At 45.5% G+C, this 23,657-nt stretch overlaps 1 protein-coding gene across 2 annotated transcripts in view; it reads right to left on the reverse strand.

Annotated features, from left to right (window-relative positions):
• The window catches only part of SUFU (SUFU negative regulator of hedgehog signaling), a 91,117-nt gene extending 68,587 nt beyond the window's left edge, over window positions 1-22,530 (reverse strand). The window contains exons 1-2 of one of the 2 annotated variants that reach the window (XM_039553748.1): window positions 22,218-22,530; window positions 16,453-16,587 (exon numbers count right to left, since the gene is read on the reverse strand). In XM_039553748.1, the coding sequence (XP_039409682.1) occupies window positions 16,453-16,587; window positions 22,218-22,405 (323 nt within the window). In that variant the 5' untranslated portion in view covers window positions 22,406-22,530. The remainder of the gene's footprint in view (window positions 1-16,452; window positions 16,588-22,217) is intronic. The other variant, XM_039553749.1, reaches the window with a different exon arrangement.
• Window positions 22,531-23,657: the final 1,127 nt, after the last annotated feature.

The following is a 23,657-nucleotide window of genomic DNA, read 5'->3' on the forward strand; positions in this document are numbered from 1 at the left end:
CTGAGAGCTGGGGAGGCGAGGACTGAGATGGTAGGTTTGGTGTGGGGTTTTTTTGGTCATGGTTAGGTTGATTGGGTGTTTTTGTTGGTGTTTTTTTTTGTTTGGGTGCTTTGTTTGTTTGTTTGTTTTTGGTTTTTTTGGGGGGATGGTGGTCATGGTTTAAATCTGAAGGTAACCAATTCAAACTACAGCCAATTTAGAACAAAGACTTTGGAGCTCAGTTCAGCATCTCAGCAGTGAAGTAATTTCTTCAGCCAAACTCTTGCAATGCAGCAGTCCAAAAGTGCCTCAGCTTTGATCATCTCAGACGATGATCTGAGATGGAACATGTGCAGGAAGGAAACCTCAGCATTAGTATTTTGTATCCATGCATGGCCCCAGCTACACAAACTGAAAGCTGCAAAACAGCATTAAGTTTCTGTACTAACAGATCTGAATATTTCACATAGTTTGTTTTACGCCTTGGTTCTGGTGAACCCTGGAGTTTTGAGTGAAAGTTTCTTGTAAACACTTCTAAAACACTAAGAAGGGGGGGAAAGAATTCCATATTTTGCCCCCAAACTAAAGACACCAAGTATAAAGAGTCAGCATGGACCATATTGTGCCCACCACTGCTTTGCCCCCTCCAACACAAGGGCATATCACCTTTTTAGCCAACCCAACTGCAAAGCAACCAGCTACGTTTTCACAAAAATAAACACTGATGGAGAAATTCTTGGCTTGCTGCATGCTCACTGGCACACATCAGATAGTTTTATATTATGACTACAGCAGTAATAGAAGGCTCTGGTATCTGCCAAGCCAAATCCAACCCCATATTTAATATTAAAACCTTATTTTGTCAAAAGAACAAAAATAAACCTTTCAAAAGCCAAGGTCATACATTACATGCCATTCTTTGGGTTAAAACTCCCTTTATCTGTTCAGCAAATCAGCTCAGCAGAACAAACCACACTGCAGCACTGCGCATATGCTGGAGGAGCCTAGCTTGTTCCTTTAATGAGGTAAGAGTTTCACTGATCATGATATTTAGTTCCAGCAAAAGAATCCAAAGAAATAGAGGCCCCTTTATTTACAGAGCTGTGCAACCAGGCCCCCCTGAGCCCCTCAGCACCCCATGCTCTGCCAGGCCCTCTCCTGAAGCCACACACAGAGAACTGAAAAGCTGCTCCCCTCTGCAGCAGAGTACCCAGGGCGTTTTTCACATCAAATAACCCAGCTTAAGAGGATCAAAAGCCAAAGTAGCCCTTTGCTTTAAAAGCAGCTCTGAAAACCAGAGGCTTTTCAGTTTAAATCAAAGCTATTTGCCAAAGCATTTTCATTCTCACTTTTACAAGGAAGGAGAGAAGGTTTGCTTCACTGCAGTGCAAATGGCAGTATTTCTGCAATTCTGCTTTTGAAAGCTACACAGCTCTGTACAAGGAGCAGAGTGTACCAGGTGTTTATTTTTTGAGAGTTTAAGAGTATGTGCATATAAATATATTAGGTGAACGAATCCCTGGAAAAGGGAGTTTACATAGGGAAATCACCATGATTATTTCAGCCTGGGAACAAGAAGAAAGCCCTTTCAGGCTGTTTGGGGATAGTTAGGACTGTACTTTCAGAAGTCACAGCTGCACTCCCAATAGCTTCAGGGAGATAAACCATGTCTCTTCTGGGAAGCAAGGTCACAGTACTCTGAAACGACTTGTCTTAGACTCAGTTTTCAGCTCCTTCACCACTACTTTTCTGAAGCCACTTAAGATGCCTTTTACTTCAATTCCTTAATTGCATCCTTCCACGTCTTTCTAGAAAGATAGTTAGTTACCTGTTCTGCTGCTGGTGAGCTACTCTGATATAATTTTGAAGGCTGCAGAAATATAGTATTGCTACATTTCTAAACCTGACATCAGGAAGAGCTGCTGTTGTTTGCATCAGTAGCAATTTTAATTCTACCCACAATCCCCAGCGCACCCACCAAAAAAAACCCCAACACAGAAATTGCCAATTCATAGCTTTCAGTACTCCAGATCAGCCTCTCAGGACCTTTCAGAAGTTTGAGAAGCTGGTCAAACCAAGGTGACTGGCAGTATCCACCACTCAGCCTGATGAGACCAAAGTACTTCAGAGTCCAAACCTCAATATTGTTTTAAGGCTGCAGAGCTAATACCCATCCCAGAAGATTTTTCTATTAGGTAGCAAAGAGACTACTATTAGCAACACAGAGGACTGGTGTCTCAAAAAGCATCAGGGTAGCCAGTGACTGACTTCATAGGTCCTCCCTGAGAATCACTTGAATCACTTCCCTTTCACTGCCCCCTAACAAGGAATACGAAGGGTGGTCTGTCTAAAACCAAAGGAGAAATTTTCAGCAGCCACTGAGCTAAATACTTCAGTGTCTCCATCTCCTGGAAAGGACATTGGACAAGAGCTGATGTGCCTCAAACAAGATTATACACAGCCAGTCTTCTGAATTCAAGTTCCAGGTGCACTGCACAATTTCTGCCCACCATAAGCAAATGACTCTGATTCCAGAGCTTCAGGGGAAAAAAAAAAGAAAAAGAAAAAAGGGGACCCTACCTAGTGCTTCCAGCATCTTGCCTAACAGGAAGCAGTCGTTTCTAGTGCAGCTGTCAAACAGTATAAAACTCTCCTCCGAGAACCCCGATGGCATGCTGGGAGGCTCCTGTGAAGCAATTTCATAAGAAAATAGGCACAGCAACTCCTTTATATAAAAGGCTTAAAAAGCATCCAGAAGTGTTATTTCAGCCAAAACCTACCTGCTTACTCACATATTCTCCTGGATTGTTTCCTGACATTTAAAAAGTATGCATTCGCATAAAAACATTTTTGAGAAGCAGGGGGTGGTTATCTGGATGTCAGATGGTTATCTCTTCAGAGTGCTCAGCAGGAAATTCCATGAGCTCCTACCACCCCAAACTCACACACACAAGCTTACTGGACTCCTTTGTAGCTTGATTTAAGAAAAACTTCATGTATAAGCAGGGCAAATACAAACATAAAATGAACACATGCTCAAAGATTTCTGTTCATGTAAAATCAAGGTTGGAAAGTGAGTGACACAGTGCTCAGAGATGTCAGTCTATGGCAGCTGCTGCTTAGAGCTTGCTCTTGCAGTACATCATATCAAATGTGTAAGCCATCAACACCAAATGGAAAACTCTTCTAGAAAGTTAAATAGTTTTTAGAGATTTATTCCAACATCTAAATCCAAACAGATGCAGAGGCACTGACTCTGCAGTTATTTGGAGGCGTGTTTGTCAGCTTTCTGACATACTCATGTAGGATCCACTTAGAAAGCTTACATTGAGATAGATCTGAGTAAAATTTGTGAATTGATTTGTGCTGGCCAGTATGAAAACAGAACTGCACTTCACTGAGCTACCATTCAACGAGGGAAGAGCTGTTACAGGGCAGAGGGGAAAAGAGGAGACAAGGTACAGTTTTGCTCACACATACACAATACTGATTTCACAGATTTTATTATTCAGCTTCTTCAAAACTCAGCCAGTGACAATCTTGTCCCTGAAGCCTGGAGACTCACAGTTTAGATTTCGTTTTTACAAAATTGTCTCTGTAAACAACAAATGTTGATACAACAGATAAGTTGTTTTTTCCTCTAAACCCACAGAGACAAGTCAACCTTATTCCTAATTCTGCAGACACAACTGTTTCATACAGTGTCACTAGAGAGTGATCAAACTCCAGAACAGGATCCAGGGATGTGATCCAGGGAAGTCGGCCCTCTGAGAAAGCATCAACTGGAAACTTCTGGAGGTCCCTTCCAACCCAAGTGATCCTACAAAGCATCATGGCTGAGAACACAGGTAAGAACTTATTCCACCGATACTCTGCATCCACAACTGTGTTTGCTGGACCCACAGCTGACAGACAACTGACAAACACTTGAGTTAAACTCGTTTTGACAGAAGTGTTTCCTATACTCAGCTCCCGCCCAGCCACCTGGAAACAGCTCCTGAACTGTGCTATCTCCAGCATTGTATGTTAAAGTGAACCACCATCAGTTTTCTGGTCACTTTAATGTGCTGGGCTGCAAGTTAAGGCAATCTAGGGGTGGCTTCTGTCCATGCCGTGAAAGCAGAAGCTGGAAGAAGGACAGAATCATGCTTAGCTGCTGGAGGTTAATCCCTTTGAGCTCTAGAGGCTTGGAAGCATTATTGTCTCATTCTGGAGAGTGCCAACATACAGTCACACCTGTAGGGACAGTGCTTGTAGATTAAGGGTAAAAGGCTGTAAAGGCCCTATCAGTGCCAAAGGCATCAATCAGTCTCATTAGTAACACCAAGTCAAGAAACTTCAGAATACTCTCAAAGTGCTAAAACAGCATCCAGGTAACCCAGGTTTGAACCTCCTGTCTGCTACAAACTTCTCATCCTCCTCAACAAGTTACTTAGGAATTTGATTCTCAGATGTAAATAATGATTTTTCCCTGCTTCAAAGAGTAATATGACACATTCATCATATAGGAAATGCTTATATACTCCATCTATCAAGGTCGCAAAAGCTGGGAAATTAACTCCACATTCTGCACAGCATGGACAAATACTGAACACGGGAAATGACTAAAACAACAAAATATGAAACAGGAGGTTGCATGGGATATGTCACTCCCTACTCCAGCAAAAGATGTACACATGAGGACAGCTTACATTTTATTATCTCTATTTTATGGTGCATGGTTGTAGCTATACCAGTAGGTGATGGTTTACTCTCCCATTACAGTTATAACTAAATTGACAAGACCAAACCATTTCATCTTCATGATTTCCAAAACAACGTCTTAAAAATAAATAATCTAGGTGTAATCAATGGTAGACTACTGACCATGTGTTTCAGCTCAAGGGCTCACACATTTCTCCACAGAGCTACTCTGGCTTCCCACCTCATGGCCAGCAGAATCAGTCCCAGCCCAGGTGAGGTGTTGAGTGCAGGTTCTGAACAACCACAACCAGCACCACAAGTGAGGCTTCTTGGCAAAGAAAGTGCAACCAGTTTCACTGCAATGGCCTGGGAAGTTGCAGCAGAGTTGTATCATCTTAATGCCCACTGAAAGGATCTGGAAAAAAAAGCTAGGAGTACAATAAGGATTTACTATTGCATTCACAGAACAAGGGTGAGGGCACTAGTGAAAAAGAAAACTTATCAAGATCTGTAATATTTTACTTAAGCTGCCTATTTATGCTGCACTTCAGAACTACTCTTCCTTCATTTGTACAAGGCCCAGAAGAACAGTGCTCTCACTTGGCCTGAGCTGGAGGTGATTCTGCCAACAAAGCACACAGACACTGCACAACACAGTGCACTAGAGAAGACAACCTGTCATCGGCACATGGATCGGCTTCACATTGGAACTGAATCCTTAGCTCTGATAGATGGGGAACAGTAATACATCTCCACAGCTTCACCTAAGGGCTCAGCTGCAACCTCACCAGGCAAGAGAACATTAGCAAAGGGCTAGTTTGAGCCAGTGTGGCTGAGAAGGGCAGTACTGCTGTGCTTAGTGAGCAGCCGGGAAAAGGGCACCAACTTTCCTTGCAGTGTCTGCTGGCTCCTTCCTAGCTCCTACTGTGGAAAGTTCTGCAGCTGCTGGGAGGAACCTATTCGCATAACAAAGCGCCTTTCAAAAGCAGTACGGGAGGGTGGAAAGAATATGAAAAAACACTCCAAGCCACTGACAGCTACAGTTAGTATTTTTCAGCACTGCCTAAAAGTCTCAGGTGAGGATCAGGACTCATATACGTTACATAGAATATAAACACTGGTGTCTCCCATTACCTTCCTGTTGGCTAAAGAACATACATTTAGAAAAATCATGCAAGAAGCAACTTTAGCATACCCATGAGCACATTTTTAGGACACTCATACAATTAAGTTCTCAGCTGTGCAATAAATGAACTCGAGGCATAAAAGATATTCAGGAGCTTTTAAGGAGCCTGAACTCCAACAGCTTGCAAGCAAGCTGTAGGCATCCATGTATTGCTGGTTGGCAAAATGCTCAATGCGAACCAGCAAAGTGTGACTGCAGCCCAAGAAGTCAACTGTGTCCTGGGCTGCACCACCAGAGGTGTGGCCAGCAGGTCGAGGGAAGTGGTTCTGCCCTGCCCCTCTACTCTGCTCTTGTGAGAGCCTACCTGAACTGCTGCGTCCAGCTCTGGGACTCCCATCCTAAGAATAATATGGATCTGTTGGAGTGAGTCCTGATGATGGCCATGAAGATGCTCAGAGGACTGGGGACAGGCCGAGAGAGTTGGGCCTGTTCAGCCTGGAGAAGAGAAGGCTCCAGGGAGACCTTAGAGCACCTTCCAGTACTCAAAGGGCTGGAGAGCTGGAGAAGGATTTTTGACAAGGGCACGTAGTGACAGGGCAAGGGGGAATGCCTTTAAACTGACAGAAAGGAGGTTTAGATTCGATGTTAGGAAGAAATTCTTTACTGTGAGGGTGGTGAGGCACTGGCACAGGGCTGTCCAGAGGAGCTATGGATGCCCCATTCCTGGAAGTGTTCCAGGCCAGGCTGGATGGGGCTTTGACCAAGCTGGTCTAGTGGGGACTGGACCTAGACGACCTAGATGATCTTTACGATTCCTTCCCACCTAAACCCCTCTATGTCTCTATGATCCTGATGGATCAGGAATTCAATCCCTGATCTTTCACTTCATCAGCTATAGAAATCAAGACAATTCTGCCTTCCCTGGTGAGCTGTTACATAGTCTCACTTCATTGCAAAGTGTGCACTTAAAAATATACTGATGAGCACCATGAGACATCTTAATCAATGAAACAGGCAGCAAAAGGTCCTTGGAGCTTGAGCTGTAATTCCAGGGAAAAGAAAGCACTGGACTGCTGGTGAAAGACTCCCAAAAGGGAAACAGGAGACTTGCAATGAAAAGTCTACTACAGATATTTTTTTTCTGATCTGCCTTTAAGTGTTAAGCTTCTCCTGCAAGACTATCTTTCCTTTGAAGCACTTGAAATTCCTAGGGCTAGGAATCACAGGCTGATATTTTTGTTCTACAGAAATAAACACCTGGCTTGTGAATGTTACACAAACTCCATTTGTTGTAAGAAAATGTCCAAAAGGATAAAATAAATCTTTGCCTCTTCAAAATCAAAGGAGGAAAGAAAGCATCATCCCCACCTTCCTTTCAGTGGCTCCAGGCTTACCCCTAAAAATTTTACTAGTGGCAAAATAGTTTTGCCTCTCAGCCAAACCACTTCAGTTATGGAAACTGCAAAATGGCTCAGCTTGTCTTTCAAACAGGAGGAGAGTTGGGAGAGAGATGTCAACTTACAGCATATTTCAGTACTGTTTACGTTTTATGCAGTAAGCAGGTACACTCTCCTCGTGTTCCTGATCACTTCTGGAGGAATAACCTGCCCAGTAAAACACCAGGGTCAGCATACAGCCCATCACAACCACTCTGTTAGAGAAAATCCCCCATCTATTTCTGAACAATAAATTCTTCGCTTTTCTGCTTAATGTTACTCTTCTGGGTAAAAAAGAATTCAAGGCTCAGAGACATATTTTTGCGTAATAAGGTTATACATATGGATTCAACTTAGCTAGGAAATGTCAACTTAAGGCTTGTCTTCATGAGGAAATTTACTGTAACTAGTCTACCAGTATAATTATACTGCTGTAGTTCTACTGGTAAAATTCCCCTGTTGAGCCTTATTCATAACAACAGCTGCCTTTATGGTTTATTTTTGTCGACTATGCCAAAAAAGGCCCCTGCTCCAGAAAGGCCACAACAATTTACAGGGGAGGAGGGGAATGAGCTGTGCCAGTGCAACTGGAGCAGCAGAAAGAATAACAGTCTAGAAGTGGCAGTATTTCTGTACACTAATGAATTATTTGCTACCAAAAAAAAGGTGAAATACTGTAAGAAAACTATGCTGTACATCAGATATCATTGCAGGTAAGGTATGTGCCAGTTTCATGCCACATTTCATAGCTTTGGTAAAGGCCCCCAAGCCAGACGTGGTTCTGCATCAGCCCCTCCGTGTGCATCCTTTTGTTCTTGCCTCCTCCCCAAATGCTGCAGTGCATTTTTCCCAGGAGTACTCTTTCCCCCCCATTCCCTTATAGGAACGATGCCTTGCAGCCCAGCAACTGCCCAGGGCCCCTTGGACTGACCCTCCAAAACAAACGGGCATTTAAGACCAGTCTCCCTGGTTTACAGTTTGCATCTCAAGGACCAGGGATAGCTGGAAAGCAAAGAGCACTCTTTGCAAAAAGGATTTTAAAACAATTGTCCTTCACTTCAGCAGTGCAAGAATGCTGAGCTAGACAAAACAATGAGCCATCTGTGCACTCTTCCCTCCTTCCCTTGTCTGTATCCTCTGGGCTTAAATCAGAGCTCCCCAAGAATGGCCAAGTCCCCCTTCACCTCCACCCACCCTGTTTACATCCTGAAAAAAAACAGTTTTCTGGCCTATTTTTTTTTCTTTTTGTTCTTAAGAGCCCTTGCAAAATCTTCCTTTAAACCGCAGCCCTTTGTCAGGTGGTATCCCATCTACCCAGCTTTGTCAAGTGATCAAAAAATGCCTCCCACCAGTGATCCGTTCCTTGTTTACCATCCCTGGAGGCAGAGTGGCACTCAGGAGCCCTACTCACCCCTTTGTCCAAGGAAGGCAATACCATCTGAATGGGAGACCACCAAGATTTGCAGCCCTCTTTTGTTAGCCTGGTGTCACTGCCTATTGGGCCTTGATTCAAAATTGAGATGACAGTAGAGAGGCAGCTGAGTTAGGTCATCACCACGGAGTTTCCAGCTTAAGAGAGAGAAACACCAGTAGCTCAAATTTCAAATAAAATTGGTAACTTTATTATCAGTGGTCATTTGTTGTTACAATTGTAGCCACTGCCTCATCAAGAAAACATGCACTATTCTAGCAGAAGTCAGGAAGGCATGTTCCCAACACTAAAAATGCATTGAGGAAAAAAAAAGCAGATTATGAATAACAGCATTTGGATCTATTTCTTCAAACATTCATTTTGTTAGTATCTCTATACCAGGCAGCAAATGGATTAAAAAATGTCAGCTACCCTTTGATCTCACAGCTGGAATGGCTGCACTGCTCAAAAATGTCCCACTGAAAAAAAAGCTGACTATTTTTTAATTCTTGATTTTTAAAACATCCTAAACAGATCTTTATCACATAAAGCAATCTTTCACTCGAAGACCCAGTTTTGATGCCCAGTCACTTCTCTTCCTGGCAGACTGAACTCGCTGGGAGAGCAGAGCCTGCAAACTCTCCCACATCATTCAGCACTAACCCAGCTCAGAGATCAGAGTAAGGAAGCCCTGTCTTGGATCAACTCTCCTCCAATGGGCCAAGATCATAAATGTGGAAGTTCTGTTGGCAAAAAACCCCCATAACATCATCCAGTTTGAGCACTATGCCCCTTCCTCTGCATGGCAGCAAGAGGCTCATCCTACCAGGATGCAGGACTGGAGTGCAGACACACTACCGACAGGAAGTGGAGCTTGCCTTCAGTAATGCTCAGCACTAAACCTTCTTCCAATCTTTTTCCCTTTTTTTTTCTTTTTGATTGAAAACAGTCGTTCTTGTAAATTCAACTACTGTGCTGTAAACGTTAAATGAATTTCCTTCAATGCTTAAAAAAAACATTCCAAATCTAGCACAGTTCAAGAGAGGTCTCATCCCACAACCCCTGCATGTAAACACAGACTGCAGCACAAAGCAGGCTGCTCTCCATAGGTGGCCTACATGTTTCATTTCATTAAGGGTACTAACTACCTCCAGCAAATGACATTTGGAAGCCAAGTGCACTCTGCCTTGGAGGAGGGAAAATCAGATTTCCCTGTGGTGACCATAGCTTCAGGGGAGGTCTGCCTCCAGCAGTGAAACACAAGCCTTAGAGGGTTCTGGTGCACTGCAGTCACTGGACGGACACCCTCACTGGGGCACATAAATACGCATGATGCTTGGTTTAACTGAGTTTTTTTGTCTGGGAAATAGAGAATTGTACCCTACATGATCACACTTGTGCATATGCTTCTTTACAATGTCTGAACTCATTGGACAAATTCAATCAAGTCCTTCAGAGGAAGAACTGTCCCCACAATGTCGCATTTCCGCAAAGTATGTGAAAACAAACAGCCAGACAAAGGAGAAGGATTTACAGGCGCTCCCAGTAAGCAAGTTTCAGTAGAAGCACACCTATATTTCTAGACACCAGAGCATCCACACAGGTGAGACTTGTTAAAAGTCCCTTCATTTTAAGAAAAGCTCATTCTAACTCATATCTTTATAGGTATGGAAAAAATCTAATCACAAGACAAATCCATTAAAAGACAGATTTTATTGTGCTGTGCAGCTAAACTCTCTTTCCAACTCTGACAGATTCTCAAATAAGCTATCGTTGAAAGAAAATACCTTTTTTTTGGTCACAGAACTCCCTAACTCCATGGCCCCTCCCTTTGCACTCTGCCATGAACCTTCCTCTCTCCCCTCTATCTAAGACAAAAGACCAAATGAAAAACTAAGCACTACATTTGGAGTCAGTCTTTGATAGGCAAACAAGACCTGGGAAGAAAAAGGAAGTCCAGAGTATGGTGCCCACCTTGGACTCTCTCTCCTCCAAGTCCGACCTCTTATACCTCTTTCCTAAACTGATGCTCACTGATATCCTCTTCCATGTAATTCCCTTTAGCTGGGGCAGATGCTCCACCTCCAGCAATGTTTCATCTCTCTAGGTAGACATACTGAACTTGACAAATCTTATCTGAAATATGGATCCACCACCTCTCTCTTAATTTACCGACTTCCAAAAGCTCTTCTGTTTTATCACATTTTCACGAAAACAATGAGGAGGCAGAGTAAGTCTCCACTATTTCAAAAGCGTTCACTGTTACCTTGGAGTTTGGTGTAATATTTCAAGAGTGCTTTAGGCATGTGGTTTATAAAGCACTTAGGGACCCATTAAATAGCAAAATTTAAGGCTAAAGGCTGGCAAGCTGAGGGCAGTGAGCTTTTAAATTTATGAAAGGCTACAGAACTAAGAGGCCACTAAAGTGACAGCTGTCAGCACCACTCCGTTCTATATTCATGCAGGTTCAAAGGAGAAGCCAGCACGCACTCAAAAGAAAGAGAGCACTCGTTCCAACTTCCAGGCTATTTTCTAAATACTCTTTTCAAACTCCTTTTATACTCAGAAAAAGCCTTCCAGAAAACATCCACCCCTCTGCAAGCCTTGCATTGGTTACCTGATCCAGTTTTGAGCTCCTTTTTCTTCCTCCCAGCTCTAACAAGCATCCTTGCCCTTTTACAAGTTAAGGTCATTCAGAGGATCTATACAAGCAAGCAGAACACAAGCTGGACTGAAGATCTTGAAAGGCTCATGCTTACCCTCACCTTTAATAGGGAGGCACCACCCACAGAGACAACACGTTATCCCGGCATGCACCGCTCCCTCCGGATCCAAATGGAAAGCAGCACAAATCAAAAGGACCACAGCAAGTTGGAACCTGTTGTCTCAGCGGGTGGTACCCTGCATCTGTAATAGAGATGAAGGCAGCTGTAATCTCTCCGGTTTTATGCAAATGAGATGCTGCACTTCAGCTCCTGGCTAGGGGCCAGGAAAAAAAACAAAACCAAAAAACCCCAAACCCCACCACCCTTGTCAGTATGAAGATGATATAGTAAACATCAAAACACAGTTGGCATGTCTCTTTGCGGGATGTGGGAAGGCCACAAATAAAAATCTTATCTCAATCTATCCATAATTTAAGCCTTACTTTCTACTGCAGCTCTGAATTACAGCCCTGCAATTTTAATACAAACAAGACTATTCAAGGTGTTCAGGAATTCTATCACATCATGGTTTTCACTTTCCATACACTTCTTTAAAGTGTCAGGAAAAAGGATGAGCACTCAAACTACAAAACAGTTAAGTGGAGATTCAACCTTGGCCTTAGAGCAAACTGAAGACAGAAGCCCATCTGGGAAAAACACATTTTCCTTCTTAGTTCCTGGACAGCCCTGCAAACCTGTGCCAGCACAGTCTGGGGCTGGCACACACTGTTGCACCACAGTAACACAGAAGTACAGAATGGGTAAAATTGGAAGGGATCATAGTGTGTCATCTGGTCCAACCTTCCTGCTCATGCGGGGTAATCCCAGAGCACATGGCACAGGATTGCATCCAGACAGTTCTCTAATATCTCCACAGCCTCTCCGGACAATCTGTTCCAGTGCATGGTCACCCACACAGTAATTCAGCTCTTCCTCGTCTGCAGGTGGAACTTCCTGTACATCAGTTTCTGCCCGTTGCCTCCTGGGTCAGAGACTCCCGGGGCTGCTGCAAAGGCAGCACTCATCAGTAGCTGAAGCTGGCATTGCCACTGATGGAGTCGGAGTCCAGCTATGCCTGCTGATGTTGCCCTCCTCATGCACCCGTCCTCCTCCACGGAAGAAGTTATCATCATGTTGTAAACTGCAGGAATACCTTGACCTTGTTCATGGCCTGGCATCAGAGCATGAACCAGCAACTGCCAGGTGAGGCACTGGCTTTGTGCAGACACACAGGGACACGTTCCTTGCTGCTGGCATTGCTGTGGGCAGTTGCTGCCAGCAAGGGGTGGAGAAGAGTGCAGGACTCAGCGTCTCCTCTCCCACAACTGCACTGGCCACATGATTTCTGCCAGCATGCTGCACACACTCACCACTGCAGTGCAGAATCTCTTCAGAATGCAACAGTCCAAAACAAAAGGCCCTACGTTAACCCTGCTGAATAGATTCAAGAAGTTACGCATTTGTTTTGATTTGAAAGAAGATAGAAAAAGCTAAAAACAGAATATAATGTGCAAAAACATCCTGGAAGGATTTCTGCTGCCACTCAAGTTGTGCAACATGCTGAACTGGAGACTTATTTCCATGCAAGCAGCTTGGCATGAAATCCCACTGAAAGGCCTGTGGTTCCCTAACGCTGTCATGACATCATGATTTAGGATTTTTAGAGCTATCAGCCCAGCACAGCTGGTGTCATGGTTGCCATTATACTATGAAACACTGAGGAGTATTAAACGAAAAAGGTTTCCTTGTTTCAAATTCTTAGATTTCTTCCATCTTATTCTGCAGATTCTTAAAACCAGACTGGTTCTGTAAGCAGAGTACAGCTGATACATAAGCAGAGCAGGAAACAGTGCTGCTTTAACTGAAAATAAATCTGTCAACAGGGAGGCACCGGGAGAGCTCCACTTCAGACTTTTCAGGTTCTTATTAAAAAATATAAATTAAAGTCAACATTTTCACATTATTTGCTACATCTGTTTGCTATTCCATTATAAATAAAAATACAGGGGCCTCCAATTCAGTGTTAGTTCACCCAAAAAAATCAAAAAGTCCTTTTCATTTAATACTGCATTATAATTGTTCTAGACTGTACTGTATTACCACAAGAGGTCCACAAGAAACAAGCTCTGCATTACCCAAACTGGGCAATTAACAAGACCTTTGGCAGTATACTATCCTTCCCTTTCTAAAGCATGAAGGACAGTAAGGCTATGGAAGCACATCCCTGTTGTAGGAACCTTGCTAACTGTCACAAACAGATCCAGCTCTGCAATCTTCGTAGACAGCTGGGAAACCAAAAAACCCACAAACCCTTTCCTGTCTCCAGAGGCCAGGGCAACTGAGCGGAGTTCAGTGCCACACCAGCTTTAAAGGAAATATACCAAAGATTTAAACAACTGCCCTGCCACCGCATGCTCCTGCCAACCATTCCACGGCACACTTTACCTGGGACAGCAGAATCACAAAGCCCTTCAAGCAAAAAAAGAGACTGATTTTCTTAAATAAAGCTTTATTAAATTCCCTGTCAGAGAACCAGAACCTCCTGAGTGCATAGGAAAATCCACCACATTCCTGCAATGTGCACCCAGGGCTGGGCTGGTGACGTGCAGTTCCCACGGCCGTCAAATTTCGAGAGCAGTTTTAGCAAACAGCAATTGCTCTTGGGAGTGAGAATTGCTGGTGAGTGCTCAGCTCCTTTGAAAATCTTCTCTTAGCCAGTCTACAGTGCTCACATACCAGGTGGTAACTTCAGGTTCAGTGTTTAGGAGATGTGTAGGTCCTGACAGCTCTACCACATAGATAATTGTATATTAAGACTTTTGGACACAAAGGTAGAACGAACCTACTTGACAGGACAAATACTATTAAGCTTGGTAGCTCCAAGAATGAGGCCACATTAAAGGTGACAGACTGCAGACAGCTGATTATCTCAGGGCAAGTGACACAGGGACACAGTGCTGTGCAGCTGGGGACGCTGTTCCATGCACAGAGAGAAGGGAAACACACACCTGAGTACACACTGTGTACTCAGGGCATGGAGAATAATTTGATCAATCTGAGCCAGTCTGTGCTGAAGAGGTTGCAGCCAATATCCCCAAAGCAGCACAGCAATGATGACTCACATTTGCTTGCGGTGCCCAGCTGCGGCAGCCTTCGGGGTTGCTTCGGGGTGCCAGGGACAGCCAAAGCACACCGGCTCCCTAAGCCTCCTTCCAGGATCATGCACATGCAGGACATGGGGGACTTCAGACCTCCTAGAGCATGGCACAGACTTTGCTCCTGCTTCACTCAGCAGGTCTTGGAGATTACCTGCAGCCTGTGTCTAGAGATGGGAATTTAATTCCTGTGGCCTGCAACCAGCAAAAGGCACGCTCCACTATCTCAATCCAAATTTCCAGACCAAACTGTAAGACAGTATGAACCGATAGGAGGTCTCATGCCAGGAAGTTATTTAAAGTTCTGACATTCCACTTTGATACTTTCAATCTTCCACTCCCAAGTTTTCCACTAGAGAAGCACAACAGGTTTTGGTATAGCAGACAGGTTTTGGGAGTGAGAAGCCAGAGCATGTGCCAGCACCAAGGAGGCTGTGTCCTTAGAGAATTTGCTTCTTCATTCATAAAAACACAACACCCTTTATATCTTCAGCTGAGACCCTCATGTACACTGCCTGCTCTCACCCAAAACCATCAGGAAAGAGTCTGAGCAGAGAACAGTTTATTCATGGGAAAAACTCAGGCTGACAAGTCACCAAAGAGAAACAGGCAGCACAGCACTTACTCCCTCCAAAACTAGTCCCATCACAACAAGGAGGGCAAACACAGGTCATCTAACCTTGGCAACCTCAGATATCTCAGCATCAAAGATGAAATATCATGATCTGTCAACAAAGGCACCATGTGAAGGCCTACATGGCCACACTAAGATCTCTTGTGGAAGTGAGGGAAGGAAGCCTTTAACTTCATTTCTTTCACTTGCCCTACTTTTCCTCTGCCCCTGCAACTAAACTGGAGTTTGTTATTAGTAGAAGTGTGGGTTAGATGTCCCAGGCAGATCTCTGAGACATTAGGGTCCTGTATAAACTCCAGACTTGTTTTCTGAAAAACAGCTCTGTAATCACAAACACAAGGAGAAAAAAAAGCCAGGAGAAACTGCCTTGAGGAAGCAGTAAAGTTAAACAAACTGCCCAACTGCTGCTGTTGCAAGAGAAGCACTTTGGTGGAAAAAAACTGGTGGCTGAATCTTAACCAAGACAAACCAGAGGAGGAAAGCTTGTGTGAACAAACTGGAGCCTTTGCTGCACCATTCATCAAGGACATTTACCCTGCAACTACAACACAGTGCAAAGACAGTTCCAGTAAACAGTGACAGTAGAGATCTTGTGCCATTTCTGGCTGGTTAAAAAGCCATGTTCACAGCCCCAAAATCATGATGACTTGGCTACTGCTACCCACTTTAACTGGAGTTAAGGAGTAAGGTCAGCTAAAGAAAGACAAGAATAAGGTTAGCTCATGCTGCCTGCTTGGTCTAATCCAAAGTGCGTGCTAGAAACTATCCATACCAACAACCCAAGTTAATAATTTAATTACTGGAGAAAAGACAGTCAAACAATTAAGAGTTTTAGGCTTCTGTTACACAAATTGGCACTTTATACAGCAGCCACTGGGGTGGCAGTCTGCTGACAGTAACACTGCTGTGCCAGCAACAGCAAAAATGCCCTTACAGCAGTTTTCCAGAGGAAGGCATTTAACATGCACAGGGAGGGGTCAGGCTTTAAGCGTATGACCATAACAGACTACCGAGTGTGAAAAACACAAGACAGACAGTTAAAACAAAATTTCCCAACCAGTTAAAAGAAATTTAAACAAAACCCCACTCAACTTAACACTGAAAGGAAATATACTGCATTCAAAGCCTGCAGAGGGGAACATAGAATTTCTTCTACATACAAGAACAGGCATACGTCATCTTTTGTGAGACCAGGGCTAGGGTGTTGTCAACAGAAAACCAGCTGTTCAAATAATATGAGCAGCATGACAGGGTTTTACCTACACACCGCCAAAATGCAACACAAAACACAACACACAGCTACAGAACTTAAATGACACTTACTCATGTACTCTGTTGTCTCCATACAAGTCACTTAACCCAAAGCTGACGTAATGCCAGTGCTCAGGAACATTCAGTGCTGGGTTTCCCAGGTTTCTGTACATGCTAACATAGTCCAGAGGGTCAGGTCCTCCCAACCTGCATTAAAACCAGAAAAATTCTTAGGTAAGTTCGTTTACTCAAGACAAATGGTAAGTCTCCCCAGGTGCTACAAGAGGTTGTACAAAGACCTGGTTTCAAACAAAAATTAAAACATTCAAACTACCTCTTAAAAAAAAAAAAAAAAAAAAAAAGAAAAAGATTGAGGAGAAAGGTTAGGTTAAGTCCAGAAAGCTTCAAGCACCGGAAAGCAAAGTACATGTGTGCAACATACTAAAAATGTTTTTAACATTAAAGCATAAAAACCTCTGGAAAATCATATTAAAGCTTCCACAAAACACAAAGAAAATTGAAAAACTGTACTAATAAAAGAGCACTGGCTGTATCTGCACTGCAAGCTCTTAATTCAGTCCAGAGGCACATACCTCAAAAAAAGTGATGCTATTCCTCAAAGCAGAATTTGAAATGACTACGTTTTGAGGAGAGTAATCCATACTCATGAACATACACAAAGTAGTTAAAACAGTGGGGAAGAAAAACATTGATTCAGTAAAATAAGCACCAAAACTTCTAAAAATACACCACTTGCATTAACCAAGAATGCATAGAAAGCAGCACTGCACCCTCCTCATCAGCATTAGAATGGGTTCCTTAAAAGAATATAACTCAAAAGTCAATGCAGCACAGGCAGGTTATGCAAAGCAGCAATCACCAAAGCCTGCAGCCACCCTTCCCTACAAGGCACAGGGAAGCGAGGCCATGAGCCAGCGGAGAGCACAGCACATCCTCCTGCCACTTGTGTCACCTGTGCAAAGACAGGACAAATCCCCACTGAAGGAAGGAAAACGCTGGACTGTTTTGCTGTTTGCCCTGTCAATCACAGAACACCTACCACAAGATGTTATGGCACGGCTGAGCAGCTGTTTAACCATTTTGTGCCTACAACGCACTCTGTTCAGGTAAAACTCTCAGCTGCTCCAGACAAGAAAATCCAAACTCACACAACACCATTCATTGGAACCATCAATTCCTCTCATCTCTATTGTCTGTTCAGACCCTGACACGATCATCTGCAGGCTGCAGGGCATGGCTGTGTTTCCTTCACTAGTCCTGTGGGTTTGTGTATCATCATAAACCATCTCCATGGCTGGACAGATGGAACCAGCTCTAGTGACAACGAGACACTATTTGAAATCCTCTGCCCTTCTCCTGTTGCCCAACCTTGTCAAGTCTGTACAAAACAGAATATCAGCTTGGGGTACTAAAAGGCCCATGGGCTCTCTCCACAGGTCTGCTGTGCTGCCTTGCTCCTACTGCTGCTGGCAAAAAACCAGAGCAGTTACCTAACATGACTGACTTTACCTAGGACAGCTTCCCCCCTCTTAAGTCACATAAGGCCATCATGGTGGCTGAGACCACCTGCAGTTTCTCCAGCAGGTCAGTCAAGGATGCAGCCCAGGATATTGGGGCAGGACAGAGTGGGTGAGCAGCTCACCCCCAGAAGCGGCACAGGTGTCCATTGCCAAGGGCTACACCAGAACCATGCAGCCTTCTTGTATGACAACTGGCATCTTCATGGCATAAAAGGCAAATCGATGAGCAAACATGGCGAACACGTGTCAGACACCAGGATGGAGCTGAGTCTTCAGCAGACACCTGAGAAAACATGTTCTCAAAGTCTAGCAATAGTTTGAAACACTCAAAAACCAAGTCCCCTCTGACACCCTTTCCTCACCTGTTCCATTTCACTGGCCATCAAGTCACACTGGAGGCTGAGATCTCTACCAGAAACACCCATTCAGGTGGCTCTGTTCAGAGCACGGCACCTATGTCCTGAACAGTGCTCAGTCTCCCAGGGATCCATGGTGGAAGCAGCCAGATGGATGCAATTCCAGCCAGGATGGACACTCACCCTTGAGGAGCAGCAGTGCACAGCAGCAGCCACACACAATTATTACTGGACTGGGAAGACTCCAGAGTGAGGGAGGTTCATACACTGACCAGTGTGAGAAGATTAGTCAGTGGTCAGAGCAGCTGTGTGGGCTTTGTGATGAAGGGATCACTGCTAAGCAACCAGCATCTCCCATATGAAGAAAACCTGCTTCCAAACTGGGTTTAATAACACTCTAGAAGCCAAACAATCAATGCTGCAACAGGCACTCTGACACAAGACAAACCTCTACACTGCCCTTTTCAGGACAGGGACTGTTCCATGAGTACATGCTTTTCCCTAGGGCTACTCAAACATTCTTGTCAGGTCTGATGCAGATGGCAAGTCCTGCCTAGACAGCACCAGGCAAGCCAGACACCTCTCCTTCACTCCTGCCAGCAATCCTGTGTTTGCCTCCAAAGGCCAAACTTCTCTGGGGAACTGCAGCACCATGCTACCCAAGAGATGACCACAGCAATGCAGCACCAGGGAGCCTGGAGGAGCTGAGCTCAGTCTTGCCTAGAGTTCACTACCAACTGCTGCTCAATGATCCCATCACACCATCTTTACTCACTGAGAAATGCAGTAGGCTTGGAAGAGACGTAGACTAAAATCCTGCAGCGGCGACTGATTAAATTTTGAAAAATACATAGCCGAGCCATACACCTATCCCAAAACCGCTGCAACTGCAGGAGCATCCCACATGAGCTTTAAGCCAGCTACCTGCAGCACATAGTAACACAGGAATGGCATAATGCTCACCAAAGGTTAGTCAGCACAGATATTCATCCAGTTTCGGTGGCAGGTTTTACTGCTCTAACATCGGCGCTGCTGTGGTACATCCTCCCGCCCACAGCCGCTGCGGCAGGCATCGACCTTGTATCACAATCTACATATCAGTACATGCACTCACACAAAGAGCTGGAAGCGTTGGAGGATTTTATTAGGAAGAGCCCAACTTCAAAGCCAGAGGTACAGTACAAATTTGTTACATTCTCTATTCATGGAGCTCATTCAGGAGCAAGAAGGGCTGCCTCAGGGGAAACCCTGTATTTGCATCTGCACCAAGAGTCTTCTTTTGACTGATGTTAAGAGTGCTCTGAAGTTTCTGTGGAAGGAGAAATGCACAATGAAGAGAGGAAAGAGACCCACAATGGAAAAAAAATTGGAGAATTCCTAATTCGTTCACCCTGGAAAGCCCTTAGAGTATTGTTTGTAGTCACTTCCCAGTAGCTGACAATAGGACTGCTTTTCACAGCTACCTTTTGACAACCCTTCAGAAGTAGTCTGTGATTCCCAAAAGGCCACAAACCACAGCTCAGGTTTTTGAGTATATGGCCTAAATTTAAGACGTGATAAAAAACCAGTAGTCCAGCCCAAATTATGCCTATTTCAAAACCTATCACAAAGGAAAGAACAAATTTTATTTTTTCACTAGCAATTCTACGCAACAAGATATTTCAATCTGAGATATTCTACCACATTCTATAATAAAAGTGGACACTGGATATCAACAGAGAAACTCCATCTTGGTGCATGGCCTTCACAAACACAGCCAGAAACTCTTCCAGGAAATTCTGATTGAATCCCAAACTCTCTCCCAAGATATGCAAATAGCATTTTAAAAGACTAGTTCCATTAAATAATCTACATGGCTAAACCCCTTTATGTAACAGGCATAGAGTTCTGCAGATTCTCCAATGTTACACAGTAAGGATCTGCTCCAATGTGCAAGCCAAAGACTACAACTTCAGCTCCCTGAACAAAAAAAACCAAATCGCTGTTAACTGTGGAGAAACCGGTACATATAATTAAAAGCTGATTAGTGTTACAATATTCCTCCTAAGGCAGGGAACTTTGTTCAACAATTTCCTCTTCTAATCTAAACCAGCTAATAGCTGGCAGCCCAAGCAGGAGAGGTTAGCAGAGAGTTGTGGCAGGAGTCATTCTACCAGGCTGAACAAAACCAAGCTCCAAGTTTCACCCAACAACAGGAGAGAAAGAACTTGTGGTGTCCACGTAGGCTTCACCTCGCACAAGCATTTCCTGCACAGGACAGCAGTAGGAAGCTCACCTCCACAACAGAAGCTCTCAGCTCTCACTGCTGGCTGAGCTAACAGTTGGAGGAACTGCTAAGTGGAAAACGCCAGGATAAACAGGTCTTCACATTACTTCTTACTTGCAACCTGCCATCACTGCCAGCAGCAATTTTTTTAGTGTTTGAGCTCCAATTGCAGTGAAACTCTAATCAATCCCTTAAGCAAACAAGCAACAAGGTTTCTTCCCAAACAAGGGTCTTTGCTATTCTTCATTACAGACCTAAATTTCCCCACAAATCTTACATCACTATAGTCAGTACTTTAAGCTGTTGATAGAAAAGAAGTGCTGATGTGACTGGAAACTCTTCATGAGTACCTAAGACTAGACATAGGTGTAAACACAGACTGATCAGACCACCACAAAAGTACCAATGTGCACAAATGACTAAGAAATTTATTTTGAGGTCTCAGATTTGCAACATTTTATCCCAGCCCACTGTATCATTTTAATACACTACTCCCCTAAGCAATAAGGGTTAACAGACAAACTTGCTAGAATCGCTTAAAAAACAATACTCCTGTGGACAACTACAGCAACAGCTTTGTCTGTCAGAGCAGCACACAGGGAGGATGTTATTCTGCTGTTACTCAAGACTCTAATTAGGTAAAGACATACAGGTGAAATGAACTGTAAATAAAGAAGTTGAGCATTTAATAAATTTTTCCATGTGCTGGGGTAGGGACTGGCCAATGTCAGGTAAAGCAAACACTCAGGCGTTACTTGATCATGTTCCTTAGCCCCAGAAGAGGGGGCTGAGCAGCTAAGCCATAGCAAAAAGCAAAAGGAACTCCTCTTCAAACGGGATTAGACGCTAGACACTTATCTTGATAGCTAAACATCCAAGCACTTCCTTCATGCCACTCTCCCACATAAACAATTGCTGTTCCTGGTGTCAGACAGTGTGTCAGCAGAGACACTGAGCAACAGATTCACAGTCTGTGATAACACATGGCTACGTAAGGCCAAGAGAAGCTGGCACTGCCCCGCGGGCTTTATGGGTACACACGGCATGTATCCGGCCTGGAGGCTGGAACAACGGGCTCGCTCCGGTCAGTGCCGGCCACACTCGAACCCCAGGTTCCTGGCCAGAAGACAGCACGTTCCTCCTGTCCAGGGGGGAAACTCCAGCCCCTCACCTTCTGTGGGAACACCTCCACTGAGTAACATGCACCCCCTTTTTGTACGACCTGCCCCAGCCGGGGCGTTCATCAGCCACCCCTCACTCACGGGCCCTCCAATTCCCCACAGAAACCCCAATACACCCTCCTGTCTTCAGTGCACACCTCCCTATACCCCTCTTCCTATTGCCAGCACATTCTCCCCAGGAGCCCCTCCAAACACAGCCCCTGGGCAACCAACTGCATCCCCAACGCCTCCATCCCCAGATCCGCTGCATATCCCCAAAACTCTTGCATCTTACCTCTAACCCAGGACGGAACCCCCAGTCCCTCTCCCCTTGCTGCAACCCTCCCCAGCCCCTCCGCCTCACCCCGAGCAACGTTCCCAGCCCCAAGGCTTCTCCTAAACCTCTCGCACTCCCACTACTCCTCCCAAACCTTCTCCTATCCCACACAAGGCGCCGGCCCCACTGCTCGCCCCAGCTCCACGCAAGACCCCGGCCCCATCCAGGCCGCCTCACCAGTACTTGAGGATGGCGGTGACTTGGAGCGGGTTGGGCTGGTCGGGGTAGAGGCGGCGGCACTCGCCGTAGATACCGTGCAGCCCCGGCGGGAACAGCGACGGGAAGGACCCGGATCCGGACCCAGACCCCGAGCCGGACCCCGGCCCGCCCGCGGGGGGCCCCCCGCCCGGCCGCACGCCCTCCATGTCCCGGAGGCGGCTGGTCCCGGCCCGTCCCGGTTGGTGCCGAACCCACTCCGCTCCCGGCCCGGCCCGGCCCGGCCCAAGCGGCTGCGTGGGGCCGCTGGAGGAGGGGGCGGGGCCTACTGCCGGGCGGTGTGAGTGACAAGCGAGCCCCCCCAATGGCGGCGCTGCGCGGGGCTCCGCGCGGAGGGGGCGGGGCCCCGCTGCAAGGGCGGTGTGAGTGACAGGACGGCTCGACCAATGGCGACGCGCGGAGCGGAGGGCGGCCGAGCCTCTGCCCCCGCCCCACGTTACTCTGCGGGCGCGCCCCCTAGCGGCAGCGCGGGGCCCCGCGGTGGGCGGGGCGGTGGGCGGGGCGGTGCCCGCGCGCGGCGGTGGCGGGAACGCGGAGCCGGCTCCCGGCGGGAGCGGGAGGCGCCCGTACCTGGGCGGGCCTGAGGGCAGAGGAGGGGCTTGTTACTGCTGCCTTTACGCCTCCTCCAGTGCTCAAGGCACCTTTACTCTGCCCGTGCATTCTCTGTGTCTGTAGGTGAAGTTTGAGGGCTTTCTGATCGCGGATTGTGACTTGTGCACGAAGCACACTAAGGCTCTGGCTCATTCCTGAGTTGCAACTACACCTGTGGTCATGCAAAGCCAGGTATGTACATGTGGATGGTGTGTGTGCAATAGTCCTGCACACCTTTGCTAGAGCAGGGTCCTGCTTCTTAATCAGCAAATAGAAAATACGAGCTTTAGAGTGCTCAGAGGAGAAGGTGAGTGCTCATGCTCACATTTCTCACTTAAATAGGTGAGAGTTTATTCTAAAAACATTCATGACACCGTTTGGGAGAACACACATGGTCAAGAAGCTGACAAGCTGGCAGCCAAGTGACAATCCCCTGATAAAGGAGGTGAGCAGTTGGTGTCCTCACTTCACAAAGTGGAAAATATTTCACTTGTCCTGTTACCGTGATACTACTTGTTGTGACATCTGCCCGAGAAGTCAGCTACAATCTGCTGAGAAGGTGAATGTAGCAGAGTCTGTATGAAAGGCTGTGTTGGCTCAATACAGCCATTATGAGTGTCTCCTGGCGTTCACTGAAGTGATACAACACTAGCCTCAATTTAAACCCCTCAATGCTGTTGTACAAAAACTCCCTCTTTTACACTAGGTGAATGAGGAAGGTCGCTTAAGGTAAATATCTGGGATGAGACATCTACTAGGGCTAAAGGTGGGAACTACAGGAGAAAAATCCATGTCTGCAGGAGAGATGTG

The sequence above is a fragment of the Corvus cornix genome, chromosome 6 (assembly GCF_000738735.6).
Source record: "Corvus cornix cornix isolate S_Up_H32 chromosome 6, ASM73873v5, whole genome shotgun sequence".
NCBI lineage: Eukaryota > Metazoa > Chordata > Aves > Passeriformes > Corvidae > Corvus > Corvus cornix.